Below are 18,410 nucleotides of genomic sequence, written 5' to 3'. Positions count from 1 at the left end.
CTGCGGACTGAGGGGTCCCGGGTTCGATTCCGGTCAGGGGCATGTACCTGGGTTGCGGGCATATCCCCAGTGGGGGATGTGCAGGAGGCAGCTGATCGATGTTTCTCTCTCATCGATGTTTCTGACTCTCTATCTCTCTCTCCCTTCCTCTCTGTAAAAAATCAATAAAATATATTAAAAAAAAAAAAAAAAGATTTTATTGTTTTATATTGCTAATTGGATTAACTTCTACCATATTTTGCGTTTCCTATTTTAATTATTTTTCCTTTATGCTTGTTTTCTCCCTTTGCCCTTTCTAATGGGTCAGTATTCCCTGTTACACTATAGTTTTTATTATGTTGGCATTACACAATTTGTATTCATGTAATTGTTACCTTAAAATCTGGCGTGCCTATTTTGCTTTTCATCAATTCTGATAAATTCGTAGGTTATCTCCTCTGATCTCCCTTCCACCTTTTCCTTTCTTTTCTACTACATGTATGTCGGGCATATTCAAGTCACCTTCCTTCCCTATCTCACTTTATTTCTTCAGTTATTCACCATCACTTTCCCTCTTTGTCCAAACTTCCTAATTTTCCTTGATCTACCGTCTGATTAAGTGATTCTCTCAGCTGTGTCACATTTGCTGGTTACTGTTAATGACTGTATTTTATATTTGTGGAATTTCCTGGTCCTTTAAAAAATCTTATTCTCCAGTGTTTTGTTCCTGTACATTTTTGATTCTGCATATCACTAATTGTCTTAACATACTTAAGAGGTGCTCACTCTCTAAAGATCCTATTGTTGCAGTTCCTGAGGCTCCAGTTCTGTTCATTCTACGTGCTGACTTGTTCCTGTGAACTCTCTCCTCTGCTTCATAACTTTATATACTTTTAAATCTCACTTTCAGTGGTTTTCACATTAATTTCGAGCTTGAGGAAATCCTGTAACAAGTTGGTAGACAAACTCAAACTCCAAACACACTTGAAGTGACAAAAATTCCCAAGATAGACTTTCCATACTACCCTCACATCCAGAACCCAGCTCAAACTGGTTTCCTAGTTGCCTTCCTGGAACAGGGGATTGGTAATTTTGTTTTCCAGTTCATTTCCTCACTAAAGATTTCTAAGGACATGGGGGCATTAACCCCACCATTTGCCCAAGGCTTTATCTCCTTTTCCGTGTTGCCACCATCTTCCACCTGTCATCCAAATCCTTAAAAGCTGCCACAGAGGCTCATAATTCTTACCTAGCACCCAGCTCTAGTTTGCATCCAGGGAATTTTTTTGCTTATTTGGTCCAGCCTGACTTCTGTTTCTTGGCAATATATTAATCTGCAGCTACTAAATTAACAAAGGTTTAAAGAAAAAAACCCAATGACAGCCAAAATGCAGGAAAATGGGAGCTTCTATCCACTGGGGGTCGGAGTGCACCCAGTTACAATTCCTCTGGAATAAAATTAGAAAATATTCAAAGCCTTCAATTACATCCTTTCTGATATGGTCATTATACCCATAAGCATTCATCATAGAGGAATCATGACTGAAGCATACACTCACCTAGCACACTCTCAGAACACTGCACAGTTCTGCAGGCCATTAGTCCAAGACCAAGGTGCCATCAGGGCTCGTTTCTGGTGAGGACTCCCTTTCTGGCTTGTACACAGCTGCCTTCTCCCTGTGTTCTCGGAGAGAGAGTTCTCTGGTGTCTCTTCCTCTTTTTATAAAGACACCAATCCTATAGTACTAGTAGGGCCTTATCTTATGACCTCACTTAATCTTACTTCTTTCCCCCCGCCAAAGACCACATCTCCAAGTACTATAAAATTGGGTTTAGAGCTTCAACATATAAATTTTGGGGGCATGGAATTCAGTCCATAACACCATATCATGATTATATTTATACAAAATGTTCTGAATAGACATATCTATAGAGATAGAAAGTAGATTGGTAGGAGGCAGAGAGAGTAAGCATATGACAGTTTAAAGGGTACAAGGTTTTTTTCAGATACGATAAAAAATGTTCTAACACTGAATGTAGTAATAGCTGAACAGGTCTGTGAATATACTAAAAAACACTGAAATGTACACTTTAAATGGATAATTTTGTGGCATGTGAATTATATCTCAATAAGACTTACTTTTTAAAAAATTAAATACAATCCCAATTATAACCCCAGTAGTTTTTAGGCTAGAAATTTACAAGCTGAAAATAAAATTTAGAAAAATGCAAAGAACCTAGAATCAAAATAATCTGGGGGGGCAGGAGAGTAGAGAACAAAGCTGGAAGACTTATTACTACCTGACTTAAAGGTTTTTCATAATGCTACAGTAATTAAGAAATGACAGCAAAAAGATTTCCATGGACATGTGGGCACCGCCTACCACCACTTGCAGAAATACTTTACAAATTAGTAAATGGATAGATTTAGGATGGATAAATAGATCAATGAAACAATTCTAGAAACAGAATCACTTACATTACCAGTTATTTTAACAAAGGCACCAAAGCAACCGATTGGGGAAGAGTCTTTTCAACAAATGACACTGGAATAATAGGATAGCCACAGAGAGGAAAAATGAACCTTGAGCCCTACCTCACACCATCCACAAAATTAACTCAAGATGGATCCTAAATCTAAATGTAAAAGTGCAAACCATTAAGCTTTAGGAGGGAAACAGTGTATTTTTGTGATCTAGGCAAAGGTTTCTTATAGGTCACATAACTACAAAAGAAAAATAAAACAAAGTTTTCTCAAAATAAAAAATACCTGCTCACCCAAGGACTCCAGTAAGAAAAGGAATAACAAGCCTCAGACTGAGAGAAAATATTAGCAAGACATATCTGACAAAACTGGTATCCTAAATAAACTCCTACAACCCAATAATAAAAAGTATAGCAATCCAAAAATGGGGAAAAAACCCCAGCAAGACTAGAATACTTTACTAAAAAAAGACTTACAAATAATCAACTAGCACGTGAAAAGGGACTCGACACCATTAATCACTAGGAAAACCCAAATTAAAGATACTATCGTGCACCCACCACAGCAGCTAAAACCATAGGAATGACACAACCAGTGCTGGTGAAACTGTCACACAACTCCAAATGTCAGAGTAGCTTTGTTCATTATACCTAAAAATGGAAATAGCAAGTATCTATTATTAAAGAATGAATTAAAAACCTGCCATATTCATACAACAGAATACTACTCAGCAATAAAAAGGAAGACCTAGTGATACTTACAGTAACATGGGTAAATCTCAAGAACATCCTGAACTAAAGCAGCCTTACATGAAGGGGACATATGCTACACTCTACTTTCCATGAAGCTGCTGTGGGGAAGGCACACTGACTAGGAAGCATGCAGAAACTTCTGATACCCTATACATTCCTATTGGTATCTTAAGGCTGAGTTTCACTTATCACACCCATGGTCTTAATTCTGGCAACAATTTCCAGAGATCTCCAGTCTTGTGGCTCCAATGTGGACTGGCTGCTTTCCAGACCTACTGGACAATACTAGTCCAAAAACTAATCTGCTCTCTTTACTTAAATCGTAGGTTCTGGCATCTTTCTTAATCTTTTCTGAACAGAAATGTCATTACTTTGTTCCTGGTAATGCGCTTTTCTCTTCATTTTCTTGTCACTAGATTTAGCATGTTCAGTTATAGGAAATTATTTTATAATCTCTATACTAGAGGCCTGGTGCACAAAATTCGTGCAAGTGGGGGGGTGTCCCTCAGCCCGATGTGCACCCTCTCCAATCCGGGAGCCCTCAGGGGATGTCCTACTGACAGCTTGGGCCCGCTCCCCATGGGTCTCTGCAGGGCCTGCCTGCTCCACACCATGGTGATGGGCAAGCAGGCCCTGCTGGGTGCTGCCTGCAGGCTGCGCTTGGCTGCTCGTGGGACACTGCGATGACAGGGCCAAGCAGGCCCTGCTGGGTGCTGCCTGCAGGCTGCGCTTGGCTGTTCGCGGGTCGCCACAGCGACCGCCAAGCAGGCCCTGCTGGGTGCTGCCTGCGGGCCTCACTTGCCTGCTGGGCTCACGTTGCTGGGGTGATGCTGCCAGCATCCTGCCCCAGCTGCTATGGGCACCGCCATCTTTTGTTGCAGAGTGATGGTTAATTTGCATATTGCTCTTTTATTAGATAGGATAATATTATAAATTTTAAGTCTCCTCCATTTTTCTCTGGAATTCCTAACAGTCATATATTGGGTCTCTGGGTTACTTCTTGGTCTTCTCGTTCTTTTACTACTTTTCTTTTTAGAGTCTCAGTTACCATTTCAGATGTGAGTTTTCTTATTGTCCTGTTCCTCCTAATTTACTGCTGTATAAGGACCTTCTCACATCTGACAATAATTTTTAAAACATTTTCTTCTGTGCCCTGTATTATCGTCATTTTCCCTTTTTATTCTGTCCTTCCAGATATTTATTAATCCTTAGTGATAAGGTGCTAAAATAAAAGCCCACTGGAAATGCCACTGGCCTGAGTGGGGACGGTGGGCCACAGTTCTGTGTGACTCTTCCATCTGGGAGCTGGCCATTGACTGCCGTATCTTCCCATGTTAATAAATGGGTTTATTTTTCAGGGTCTTCAGTTTTTCCAGAACTGTTCTGTCTCCAGCATCACCCGTGGTATTTTGATATGGGACTGGAGACTCATGAACTGTGATCTTTCTACCATAAGCACTGTTGATAGTTCCTATTTATGCCAACCTCTGCCAGGCCTCCTTCTCCAAATTTCTAAAATTGGTCCTTAAATACAAGCAATAATTCTGCTTGGGATGTAAGCTCTTGCTGCCATGTGTTCTATGCTTGGGAGTAGAAGGAGATGATTCTGAATTTATCCCTCACCTCCCAGGCACTGCTCAGTCTCACACCTCGACCTCCTATCCAACCAGAGCCTGCAGATCCCGCTTCCCTGGTCTTGCAGGCCCAGCAGCTGTCTTGCTAGCATCCTCCTCTGAGTATCTTCTAAACTGAGGCTTCCTATGCCCCAGTAATCAGTATCCTGCCTCCATCAGCTTTTCAACTTCCAAAAAATTGTTGCATTCTTATCTATTTATAATGTCTGTTCTCTCATTTTTTAAAAATATATTTTTATTGATTTCAGAGGGGAAGGGAGTAGGAGAGAGAGATAGAAACATCAATGATGAGAGAAGCATTGATCGGCTGCCTCCTGCATGCCCCACAACGGGGATCAGGCCCATAACCCAGGCATGTGCCCTGACTGGAATTAAATCGTGACCTCCTGGTTCATAGGTATACACTTAACCACTGAGCCACACTGGCCAGGCTAAAAATTATTTTACTATCATTTTAGTAATATCACAGATGGGAAAGTCAAAACACAAATTTCAGCAGAAGCCCAGTAAGATGCTCCTTTTGCGTTCCATTTCTATGGCCACTATCTTAGCTCACCTTACACGTCACACTTGGATTATTCCTCCAAGAAGTTTAGAAGTTATTTTCTTCCTGCCTTTGATCTCTTTCCTATTTCAATCCCATCTGTTTCCAGATTAATCCTCCTAAAATTTGTTTACATGAAGCCCTTAATTCTCAAGTCATATTCCAAATCTATGGACCTACGACTTAAAAAAAAAAAAAGAGTACAAATTCACCTGATTTTCAAGATTCACAACAACCTGGCACCATCCTTTACCCAAGCCAGTTAAACTGCCCATGTCATCTAGTTCTTCTTACAGAGCTACTCGAGCAACCAAAGCATGTCCTGTGAAAGTGCTGCTTCCACCTTCACCTTCCTCCCTCCAGGAAAACTCTGCAAGACTTTCCTTCTCTTCTTACCTAGTCACCCTTTGAGGTCCACAAACCCTACTAGTTCATGAAACTTTCTAACCATCGCAGCATTGAAACCTTTCTCCCTCCTCTTAGCATCTCTGCAATGTCAGCTGTCACACTACCCATCAGATACTTCCTAACAATGAAACGAGACCATCAACATTCATCACAAACATTCCATCTTGCACACGTATACACCCTCAACTTGACTTAGAAGATGTCTGAGATAGCTTATAAGAATACCTGAAACATAATAAAGAATAGAAAAATATAAGCCAGAATAAGTATCTACAGAACAGGGAAGTAAAATAGGATGGAAAATTCCAATATACAAGTTAGAATCTTAAAATTTACCGACAAAACAAAAACGAAACACACACACATACACAAAACAAACAGAAAACTGACCTACCTATGAATTATTAGAAATAAACGTATTACACATTTGGAGTGCTTTCTGCCAAAAGTAATTTTGGTTTCCACATTTCTAACAGCATGTAGGTAGGAAGACCAGCCATTAAGACAATTCCTATTCTGACTAAAGTTCAAATATTATCAAAGCCATCAAGAAAAAATGAACTTTTCTATTGGCTCTAGCAGAGATGCTTGTTTCTGGACCACACAACCACAGTTACAAGTGATTAGATATAAGCTGAAAATGGCACGAGGTCAGGAGACTGTTGCTGTTCACTCACAGGGATGTTTCAGACCTAGTTCTCTATCAGAATCAATGACCACAGGGAACCATTTCTACAAAAAAAAAAAAAACCAAAAAAAACAAAACCCTATAGATATATGTTTACTTAGATACTTACAATTGGGAAGTTGTTTTTGTTAAAGATTAATATAAATTGCATATAGCACTCGTTTTTGTACCCAAGCGAGCAGCCATAGGATGCCTGCTGCTCAGACGTTAAGTAAAACATGGATGGAAAGGACATGGACCTGCACTGTGTGCCTTTTTGGATTCCTAATATTTTAAACAGGACAACTTATAAAACAAACAAAAATTACATGTTATAAAGCTCCCCAATGGATCTACTCTTCAGTTCATGCAGTTTTTTCCAGTAAACAGTTTCAACCCACAAAAGGAATAGCTGTGTCCAACTGTGGAAGACTTCACAACTGTGGATGGGAGAGTTGGAAGGGATCGACCTCAGCGAACATACCTCAATCAGACTGAGGACGTTTTTAGCAAAGGCCAGCTTAGGAGTACCCTAATTAAGTTAATTACAAGACTTCAGCCTAAGCCTTCTTCTCATGCGAAATGCTGGCCGGGAGAACCATACTTGCAGTTTTCTTGAATAGAAAGCAGACACAGAGTTGATATACAAACAGGAGAGGAATACTTCTGAGGGAGCAGTGAACTACCTTTTACAAAAGAATGGCACTGAAGAAAGAAGCACAGCCCTCCTCCCCCCCACCCGGACAGACAGACAGACAGACAGACAGGGCTGTGCCAACACACCAGCTTCCGTTCAGTTTTTCATCAACCACACTATGTGGGGGAACGTTATCAGAAAAGAAAAAAGTACATCTCAGTGAGCTGCCAGAGAAAGCACCATGACTGTTGAGTGCATTGTCTTGCAGGGAGTGATCCATGTCTAAAGGACTCTGACATGGGCGCACTCCTAACTCCTGGTGCCCTTTCTCCAAGTCAGGAAATTCTCGGCCTCTGGCATCCAGCTGCTCTGTCTGTAGGAATCGGGGCTCCTTCTGTCCCTTCACATATCATACCACCCACCATTCCAACACATGCTCAATTATGTGTTAAGTAATCATTTTTTTACTTTCTATGATGAGTATAAAAAGTAAATATGACCAATAATTAGGAGAAAAATGATCGAATCTAAAATTACTTTTAAAGCAAAAACAAAATAGATTCAGAGGAAAGATTAAATATAGAAGTTAGGAGGAAATAAGAAAACGAAAATCCACAAGGAGGTAAAAATAAATTAAAAATCTACAAGGCAATAAAATAGAGGCTTCATTCAGCAGTCAATGGGTTAGTGTTTTGTACTAGGGCAGCCAGAGTCTGGCAAACCCACATATTTGACTTTTAAAACTTGAGGTTATTTCAGAAGGTTCCTGGAAGACCTCTTTGGAAGCACACACTAGGCCCTTTTGGGATCTGCCCAGGTCCCCTGACAGGCAAGCGGGACGGTTCTGTAGGTGGCAGTTGGTGGTGAAGAGCAAGTCTGCTTCTGCTTCGGAGATAGGCCGCACACCTCGTCACCCTGGAACTGTTCAATCACTTGCCAAGGCACACCTTTGGCATGGCTGGTAGGGACAAGTCACTGTGAAAAGGGTCACATCAGATACAAAGAGGTCTCAGGCAAAGCCACACAAGCTCATCTTTCTGCAGACATTTCCCAAACATCTCCCCCTACCTCAGATGCTAGGAAAAGACAGGCCATTCCTGCTGTGGGTGTGGTCACATACCTGACTGTGACACACAGTGGCTACTGTAATGCTGCGAAAGTCTGGATGTCTCTGTGACTCTACAGCACCAGGCCTCATCTAAAGGGGAGAAGGGGAACCAATTTGCGACTTTTGGTTACTACCAAACTCAAACCACTTTCACTTTCTAAACGGCAATTCAATTAAAACAAAACTAAACAGAATAGAACCATTTTCTACTACCACTTCTTTTTTTCTTTTTTTAAAATATATTTTATTGATTTTTCACAGAGAGAAAGGGAGAGAGATAGAGTTAGAAACATCGATGAGAGAGAAACATCAATCAGCTGCCTCTTGCACATCCCCCACTGGGGATGTGCCCGCAACCCAGGTACATGCCCTTGACCGGAATCGAACCCGGGACCTCTCAGTCCTCAGGCCGACGCTCTATCCACTGAGCCAAAGCAGTTTCGGCTACTACCACTTCTTCTTTTTTTTTTTAAATATATTTTATTGATTTTTTACAGAAAGGAAGGGAGAGAGATAGAGAGTTAGAAACATCAATGAGAGAGAAACATCGATCAGCTGCCTCCTGCACATCTCCTACTGGGGATATGCCTGCAACCAACATACATGCCCTTGACCGGAATCGAACCTGGGACCCTTCAGTCCGCAGACCGACGCTCTATCCACTGAGCCAAACCGGTTTTGGCATACTACCACTTCTTAACCAACAGAATTAAGAGTTGAAATTCCAACAATGAATTTGTAATAAGATCATTTGCAAAGACTTTCACTACAAAGTGGCCAGAGCAGCAGGCCTACCATCAGCCAGTACAGTCTGTCGGCAAAATTATGAAAGAACTAAGTCCTCTCCAGGCTGTGGTTAGACAGAATTCGAAGGGTGATATCACAAAGCAAATCAGTTTGCATCTAAAAGCATATTCCAAAAGCAAAGATTGCTTGTAACTAACTGTAAGATTTATTTACAAATATTTGAAGTGCTCTGAATATATATATACCATAAAGCACACACAAAAAAAGCTGAAAGTACCATATTCATATGAATAAAAAACAAAAATTCAATTCTAGAGGCAACAATCCTATACAATAAAAGGTTAATATGCAAATTGACCAAACAGGGAACGAACGGTCACTATGACGCACAATGACCACCAGGGGGCAGACGCTCAACGCAGGAGCTGGCCCCTGGTGGTCAGCGCACTCCCATAGGGGAGTGCCACTCAGCCAGAAGCTGGGCTCACGGCTGGCGAGTGCAGCGTGGTGGCGGAAGCCTCTTCCGCCTCCACGGCAGCACTAAGGATATCCGACTGATGGCTTAGGCCAGGGGTCGGCAAACTGCGGCTCGTGAGCTACATGCGGCTCTTTGGCCCCTTGAGTGTGGCTCTTCCACAAAATACCACGTGCGGGTGCACACGTACAGTGCAATTGAAACTTCGTGGCCCATGCACAGAAGTTGGTTTTCAGCCTAGGCAAGTCTATTTTGAAGAAGTGGTGGTAGAAAAAGTGGGGGATGTCAGTCGGTTGGGCGACGGGAGACACAGTGCAGTTGGGCTGTGGGAGACGCAGCGTAGGGGAGGCGCGCACGATTCATGCACAAGTTGAGCGAGCTAGTCAGTCAGCAGTCTCATTGTGCAGTGGTTAGTGCTAGTCACGTCTGCAAATTGTGCGGGTGACAAAAGTGAAGTTTATTAAGTTAATTTTAGGGAACGTTGTGGAGTGAAAGAAGATGTAGTGTCAAGGATTGAGAAAGGTATGTTGAGATGGTTTGGACATATAGAGAGGATGAACGAAAGGAGACAGACGAAACAAGTATACAAGACGAGTGTGGATGGGAGAGTTGGAAGGGATCGAACTCAGCAAACATACCTCAATCAGACTGAGGATGTTTTTAGCAAAGGCCAGCTTAGGAGTACCCCAATTAAGTTAATAACAATGTACCTACCTATATAGTTTAAGTTTAAAAAATTTGGCTCAAAAGAAATTTCAATCGTTGTACTGTTGATATTTGGCTCTGTTGACTAATGAGTTGGCTTAGGCCCATGGGAGTGGGCCGAAGTTGTCAGACATCCCTGGAGGGCTCCCAGACTGCGAGAGGGTGCAGGCCGGGCTGAGGGATTCTGCCCCCCCCCCCCCCAAGTGTACGATTCTCGTGTGCCAGGCCTCTAGTGCAATGTAATTATGAATTCTGTAGGTTCTTAAGGATAGATACAATTTCTCAATCCTAAAAACTACTTTAATAGTACCAGCTCAATAGTGAAAGGTAGAGACAATTTTCATTTGGTTAAGGAAAACTAACAAAAACTAATCAAGTGTATTTTTAAATGTATGCTATATACGGAAAATCTAGAAAGCACAGATCATTTTTTTAAAAAATCATCATAAGCCCAATACTACGAATAGCCATGTTCAATAAGGGCAGTAATTTTTTTTTTTTTCAAAAATAGGGTGTGCCAGGGGTTCACAGTACACATACCACTTTATATCTTGCTTTCACTCTTACTGCAAGCATTATTACGTGTCAATGAATACTCAATTTATTTTTAATGGCTATTTATGGTCATTCAATACCAAATTCTTACTATTAAAGACAGAGGCTGTTTCCAACTGTTTCCTATTATTATTCTGAATAGCTTGCACATACAATTTGAATACAACTATGTTTTTGGGATAAAGTTTTAAAAAAAAATCACTGAACCAGGGTACATTTTCAAATTTCAAATTTAGAAATATAAAGACATATTGATATTTCTAAATTTCTCTACAAAAAGATACTAGCAAACTAACATTCGTACCTGACGATGGAGGTGCTCTGGCTCCCCAACTCCTGCCAACACTGGCTATAATCACTTCCTTAAAACTCTTTTCAACCTGACAGGTTAAAACTTTTAATTCTTCATTTCCTTAATAATTATGAGGTTGACCATTTCCCCATATGCCTACTGACAATTTGCACTTCGTTTTGTGAACCAGTTACAACCCTTAGCGCCTCTTTCTGAGTATAAATACATGAGAATGGCAGCTCACATTTGAAAAAAAAAATGAACTGTATCTATATGTCTAAATTTGATGTATGCCATGCTCATTAGGTGAGCAAAGTAAGATTAATATAAGACCCTGAATAAAAAGTACAAGATAAAATACCCAAGTACATTCTTCAAGCTATATGGTTATTTCCAAATGGACATGGATCACCTCTAATCTACTGTGAGAACAAAATGTTACTCTTTCTATTTTATCTGTTTTTCTGAGATTTTGTGAGTTTCTATAAAGGGAAGAGAATTCTGTAGCTGGAATCTTCCCTTTGGACCCCCAGCTCCTTTGGAAGAACCGGGGAGGGTAAAACATGTCAACTTGAGAGAGTGGCAGCGGTAGCTGCGACATGAGCATACAGCTAGCAGGTGCAGCGAGGCAGTGGGACCAGCACCTCTTGGCACGTCATTCCTGTAGAGCACCTGCTGCGGCTGCCAATGGCTCAGCAGGTCTACTCTGGGTGAAGCGAGCCCCGCTCCAGGGACGAGTTGTGTCACAGAACAGAGGTTAAATGTGAACTGTGAATATGCTGATATTATAACTTACTAGGAACACTGAACGTGATCCTTAGTGTACTGTTGGGGAAAAGATTTTTAAAAGAATCTTTATGGTTGAAAGTATTGCAGCTGTCCCCTTTTTTTCCCCCAATGACCTCTTCCTCCCACCCCTTACCCCTCCTTCACCAAACTGGGGGGAAAGATTTTGAAAAAACAGGCCAAGAAAATGGAATGAACTAATTCAGCTCACAGAACTACAGGGAGAAAAACAGAAACTTTAAAATTTATGAGAACTAATGCAGACAGAAAGAAAGAGAAAGACATCAACATGGAAGTTTAAATTGATTCCCAGGGAAGCTAAAATGATAGTTTGAGGAGTATAATGACAGCAGAAAAACAACAACAACAAAACCGATTTTGACCTGGAAGTGAGGGAAGGTAGACCTGGGCCTCACAAAAACAAAGAGAAACTTCAATCGGACAGCCTAGTGCCTAGACTAGATATGACTGGGTCTGTCAGCTATGCTATATAGGAGATAAATTAGCATAGCATTCCCTTCCTAAGTGCCTGTTCCACTAGCAGGACCCTGACCTGTCCTCTGAACCAGGCATGACATGGGAAATATAATGGTGCCCACAAACTGGTAAGAAACTTCATTTCCTATTTCAAGTTCAAAAGAAAGGAAACTGACTACTATCAAGGAGTACTGGATAGGAGAGCTCCTGTATTTTACTACAAAAAGAAAAGTCCTTATTTAACTACATATATGCATGTGGGACATCCCAGGAAACTGGAACTGCATGGAAGTGCTCAATAAGACACAGAGTGGGGAACAAGGGCTCAAGGCTAAAATTTCAGTAGAAAATGAAGCCTCTGTGAAGTGGCTGGAAACAAAGGAAACTGAACTAGATCTTTCTGACTCAGATGCTCTGAGACCTTTCCTTTCTCTGAATTCCCTTCTCTTTCCTTTGCCATTCTGAGCTGGAAAAAAACAAGAAAAACGTTTATGCTGCCTAATAGCCCAGAGTCCTATTACATCATCCTATTCAATACTCCACAGGTTCCTAAGCGCTCTAAGAATATCACTTCACATCTAGAAGTAGGTTCCTTTTTCTAGAAAACATGGCAGGCCTATCTCCAGGATAAATAAAAGTGAACAAATTAGCTTTATTTGATTGTTCTAATCTAATCTACCAGTTAGACTTATGGGAAGAAAAGGGTTCCTCCATTCTTTCTCTCAACCAGTTTTCCAATCCTCTCTTGCTTAATAAGGTTCTTTACCCTTTGAAGAGTAACCCCAGAAGAGTGAGGTACAGTCTGCTCCTTCTTCCCGGGACCAAAAGTGCCTGCTAACCTGAAACGTAACCTCACAATCCCATGTGTCAGATGTCACTATAAACCAGCCTGTAGGAAAGTATTTTAAGGAGCGATACAGTTAAGTGGGTCCATGGGAGACTGAATATACACCTGGAAGAAAATAATTTACACAGAAACAAAACTGTTATGCAAACTGAGCTGGCATAAAACTGTAGTCATAGCAACACATAATTTCAGGAAGTACTATATATCTTAAAATGACTTAAATGGAAGTGAAGATGTGCTCTAGAAAAATGTGTCAGATAACTCAAAGTTCTACTTATGACAATAACACTAATACTAAAAACGCAGGTGAAAGGAGGAGTTCAATTTTAGGATTTCAATAATCAATTAACAAATACAAGTAGACATTCTACTGTTTCATCTGTATCCTAAAACTTAATATAATAAGAGTTGATCAGCCTGGCTGACGTGGCTCAGTGGTTGAGTGTCAACCTATGAACCAGGAGGTCACAGTTCAATTCCCGGTCAGAGCACATGCCCAGGTTGCAGGCTCTATCCCTAGTGTGGGGCATGCAGGAGGCAGGAGGCAGCCGATCAGTGATTCTGTATCATCATTGATGTTTTTATCTCTCTCTCCCTCTCCCTTCCTCTCTGAAATCAATTAAAAAAATTTAAAAAAATGAGTTGATCAAAACACCCTTCTTTGGAACTTCATAAGGAAAATACAGAAAATACTTTGAAAATGCAATTCATCCAAATATAAATCCTGAGGCATATAGGAGATAAAAGGCAGTTTCTATATTTAGACTACTAAGAATTTTAGTTCTGGCATCATCATTTATCAGTAGTTGTTACAACAATTAGGTGAGTTACTTGAGGTTTTGGAGACCAGGTTTCTGACACCAAGGGTTACTACACCAACCTTCCTGGGTGATTTAAGCCTTAAATAAGATGTAGGTGGTCCCTAGCACAATGCCTGACACACAGGACTCAAACTGTGGCTATGATTTCATAAATAATATCTTAAGATTTAAAGTTAGATTCTCCACTCTTAATTAATTTATGTAACTGTTATTGTCTTAGACCAAACTGGAAGGCAAAAAAATAGCACTCAATTTAAGAGTATTATTCCTAAAATATTTAAAATTGTAATTATTATAAAAACTACAAATTATAATTACTTGTAGAATAAAAGAATTCAGTAATTGCTACAAGCAGACAAAGTCTACTTTCTTAGAGAGAATCCTAAAAGCAAAACATCCTATTGGATAAAAGACCAATCTGATTTAGTAAAAAATTACACATTAAGAAATTCCCCAGAGATAATAAAAATTCCTTGATCTCCACATTAATGCTCCCCTGTTTTTTTTACAAGCCAGAAATCCAACCAAGTGCCTTGTCTAATCTCTGGAATCACATCTTCAGCTCTACTACAAAAAAACACACACAAAAAACTGTCATACCCAGAAGGCCACAATCCTCTTGAGTGGAATAATATCCTTTCATTTGCAAAGATTCTATCCTGCTTAAAAGTGTTCCCAGTATTATATGATCTAGCAATCCCACTCCTACGTATGTACCCAAGAGAAATGAAAACACAGGTGCACACAAAAACTCACACAATATTCATAACAGCCGCATTGTTCCTGACAGCCCAGAGTGGACACGACCAGACATCCCTCACTGATTAATGGAAAACATGCGTCATGTTCACACAAGTTAGCCACTAGAACAAATGAAGCACCAACCCTGCTACAAAAAGGATGAGCCTGGAAATGTTATTATCTTAAGTGAACGAAGCCAGTTATGAAAAGCCACATCCTGTGTGATTCCATTTACATGAAGCGTCCAGAACAGGCAAATTCTTAGAGACAGAAAGTAGATCAGGGGTTGCCAGAGGCTGGGGGAGGAGAGAATGGAGATGACTACTAATGGGTACAGAGTTTCTTTTAGGGGTGATAAAAATGTTAAAAATTAGAAAATGGTTATGGTAGCACAACTGTGACTATACTAAACACCGCTGCATTGTATACTTTTTAAAAAGGATGAATTTTATAGTATGTAAATGATATTCAATAAAGCTGTTATTTTTAAAAAAATATTCTACAGAAGTGTATACATATACACATTATGAGTATGTGTACACACCTATAATAAAATTTAAATTTAGAAAGGAACATACAGTTTTGTATCTACTTAAATTAATGTAAAAGTTTTAAAGATTTTAAAATAGTAGCATAGTTGTGGGTATACTGGAAAATCATCTAACCAAGTTTGACAATCATTGATACACATTAATGACAAACTTAAATATCCATTAAACTAGAAACTTTAAACTCCTAGAACCAGCAAATCAGTAGCAATCTGCTCTCTATTAAGTTAGCTTATATTTCAATTTCTTATACTTAAATGGCATCAAGAAACTACAAGTTAAATAGTCTATCACTGAATATATAATGGAGATGGGAGCTACATCTTTTGCCCTCCACCCCACATAACCTCCATAGCACACGGCACAGTCCCTTGCACACACACATCATGCACTACGAAATGAATGAAATACTTTTTAAAAATACCATGTTTGTAAAAACAGAGCATAAAGTAGAACTTTTGCTCTGTGTAGTAACCCTTTAGATGGGTCAGCAAACTTTTCCCATACAGGGCCAGAGAGTAAATGCTGTCAGCTTTGTGGACCAGACCATTTCTGATGCAACTATCCAACTCTGCTCCATCTACCCCATGAAGGCAGCCACAGGTAACATGGAAACCAACCCCCAACCCCCACAACCAGTGCTGTCCAACAAAACTTTCTGCCATGAGGGAAGTAGTCTACTATCTATCTACAGAGCACTTGAAATACAGCTACTGCACCTGGCCAGTGTGGCTCCATGGTTGAGCATCAACCCATGAACCAAGACGTCACTGGTTTCTTTTCTGGACAAGGCAAATGCCCAGGTTGTAGGCTTGATTCCCCATGGGGGGTTGTGCAGGAGGTAGTAGATCAATGTTTCTCTCTCATCTCTCTCTCACCAATGCTTCTATTTCTCTATCCCTCTCCCTTCCTCTCTCTAAAATCAATAAAAACATATTTTAAAAAATGCCCCTACTGCAACATAAAAACTAAATTTTAAAAAATGTATTTTTTATTGATTTTTTACAGAGAGGAAGGGAGAGGGATAGCGAGTTAGAAACATGATCAGCTGCCTCCTACACACCTCCTTCTGGGGATGTGCCCACAACCAAGATACATGCCCTTGACCGGAATCAAACCTGGGACCTTTCAGTCCACAGGCCAACGTTCTATGCACTGAGCCAAACCAGTAAGGGCAAAACTGAATTTTTAATTACATAATTTAAATGACTTGAAATACAGCCACGTGTAGCTTACAGCCACTGTACTGAACAGCACAGCTTTAGACTACCAACCAGCCAATTTCACCTCTGTTCAAAAAACTTAAGAGTAACTTAATTTTTAAAGCTAAAATGAACTCATGGATGAACTGAAAGAGAAAGCATGTCAAATTTCTAATAATTCTCAGATCATATTAGTAAACAGGCTTCTAAGCAAATAGCTTTCAATGCAGGCGGCAGGATACGTGTAGAGCTCCATGTATCTGGATTTTGCCATACTCTGTCTGGTGTACACCTGCTGGATTCCGGCTCTGAGGTCATCCCAGATCTGGTCAAGGCCAATCTGCTTCAGTCCATGGGGATTCTGACTCCTGTTCGATGACATTGTGAGTAATATTCTGAAGTTGTCCAGTGCAGCAATCCTTATTCAAAGTACAGCTAATCCTCCATTAGATGAAAATATACAGTATCATTCCAAATTTATTCACAGAGCTCAGAAAGGATGTCCTTTAACTGTAGAGAATGAAATCTCATCGCAGGCAAACCTGAAGAAGAAATAAAGGGAATTAATTAATTTTTTTTCAATACCCCAGGGAGGTACTGAAATACTCACACACTGACAGAAATAGTCTGTAGGCATTTGCAGGCACCACGCTAATCCAGAGATTATTTATCTTTGTATGTGGAAACACTCCTATTATATATGTGCATAGAAATATGCTTATTTTTACCAACATTTGCATCATGGGGGTGCCAGAAGAAGAGAGGAAGCAAGAAATTGAAAACCTATTTGAAAAAATAATGACGGAAAAGTTCCCCTACTTGGTGAAAGAAACAGACTTTTTATTAAGTCCAGGAAGCACAGAGTCCCAAACAATATGAAACCAAAGAGGCCCACACCAAGACACATCATAATTAAAATAAGGATTAAAGACAAAGAGAGACTCTTAAAAGCAGCAAGAGAAAAGTAAGGGAGTGCCCAAAGGATTGTCAGCTGATTTCTCAAAAGAAACGTTGTAGGCCAGAAGGGAGTGGCAAGAAATATTCAAAGTGATGAATAGCAAGGACCTACAACCAAGATTACTCTACCCAGAAAAGGTATCATTTAGAATTGAAGGTCAGATAAAGAGCTTCACAGACAAGCAAAAGCTAAAAGAGTCCACCACCACCAAACCAATCCTATATAATATATGCTAAGTGACTGACCGTTCGACCATTCGATCAGTCGCTATGATGCACACTGACCACTAGGGGGCAGACACTTCAACCAGTAGGTTAGCTTGCTGCTGGGGTCCAGCCAATCGGGACTGGACGAGACAGGCCCAACACACCCTGGAGCCCTCCCACGGTCCCTCCCCGGCCCCAATCATGCACTGGTGGGTGCCTCGGCCTGGCCTGTGCCCTCTCGCAATCCGGAACCCCTTGGGGGATGTTGGAGAGCCAGTTTTAGCCCAATTTCCCGCAGGCCATGCCGAGGGACCCCACTGGTGCACGAATCCATGCACTGGGCCTCTAGTAATACATTAAATGTTGAAGGGTATTCTTTAGGAGAGGAAGGAGAAGGTGGAGGGAGAAGAAAAAAGACCAAAAAAAAACTATGAACAATAAAATGGCAATAAATACATATCTATCAACAATTGAATCTAAAAACCAAAATAAATGAACAAGGAATCTAATTAACAAAATAAACTGATTAATAAAATATAACCAGAGGCATGGATACATGAAACAGATTGATGAATCTCAGAGGGAAGGGGGAGGGGAGAATAACCATAGAACTTATGTGCATATATGCATTACCAATGGACATAGACAATAAGGTGGTGAAGGCCTAGGGTGGGCCAGGACCTGGGCAGAGTGGGGAAATGGGGAGGAAGGGGGAAGAGGGGACATCTGTAATATTCCCAACAATAAACATTTAAAAAAGAAAAGAAATATGCCCACAGAAAAAGCTGAGTAAAACTTGCAGAGACAACTAGCATGTTGCCTTTTTTTTGTTTTCT

At 40.5% G+C, this 18,410-nt stretch overlaps 1 protein-coding gene across 3 annotated transcripts in view; it reads right to left on the bottom strand.

The window, feature by feature from the left end:
• Positions 1–18,410, bottom strand: part of CUL1 (cullin 1) — a 101,256-nt gene that overhangs the window by 46,721 nt on the left and 36,125 nt on the right. For all 3 annotated transcript variants that reach the window (XM_081102724.1, XM_081102725.1, XM_081102723.1), the window contains exon 2: positions 16,653–16,952. In XM_081102724.1, coding sequence (XP_080958850.1) covers positions 16,653–16,792 — 140 coding nt within the window. In that variant the 5' untranslated portion in view covers positions 16,793–16,952. The remainder of the gene's footprint in view (positions 1–16,652; positions 16,953–18,410) is intronic.

Source organism: Myotis nattereri (assembly GCF_964212035.1).
Source record: "Myotis nattereri genome assembly, chromosome: 11".
In the NCBI taxonomy this organism is placed as follows: domain Eukaryota; kingdom Metazoa; phylum Chordata; class Mammalia; order Chiroptera; family Vespertilionidae; genus Myotis; species Myotis nattereri.
This window is presented reverse-complemented; position numbering and strand designations above follow the sequence as displayed.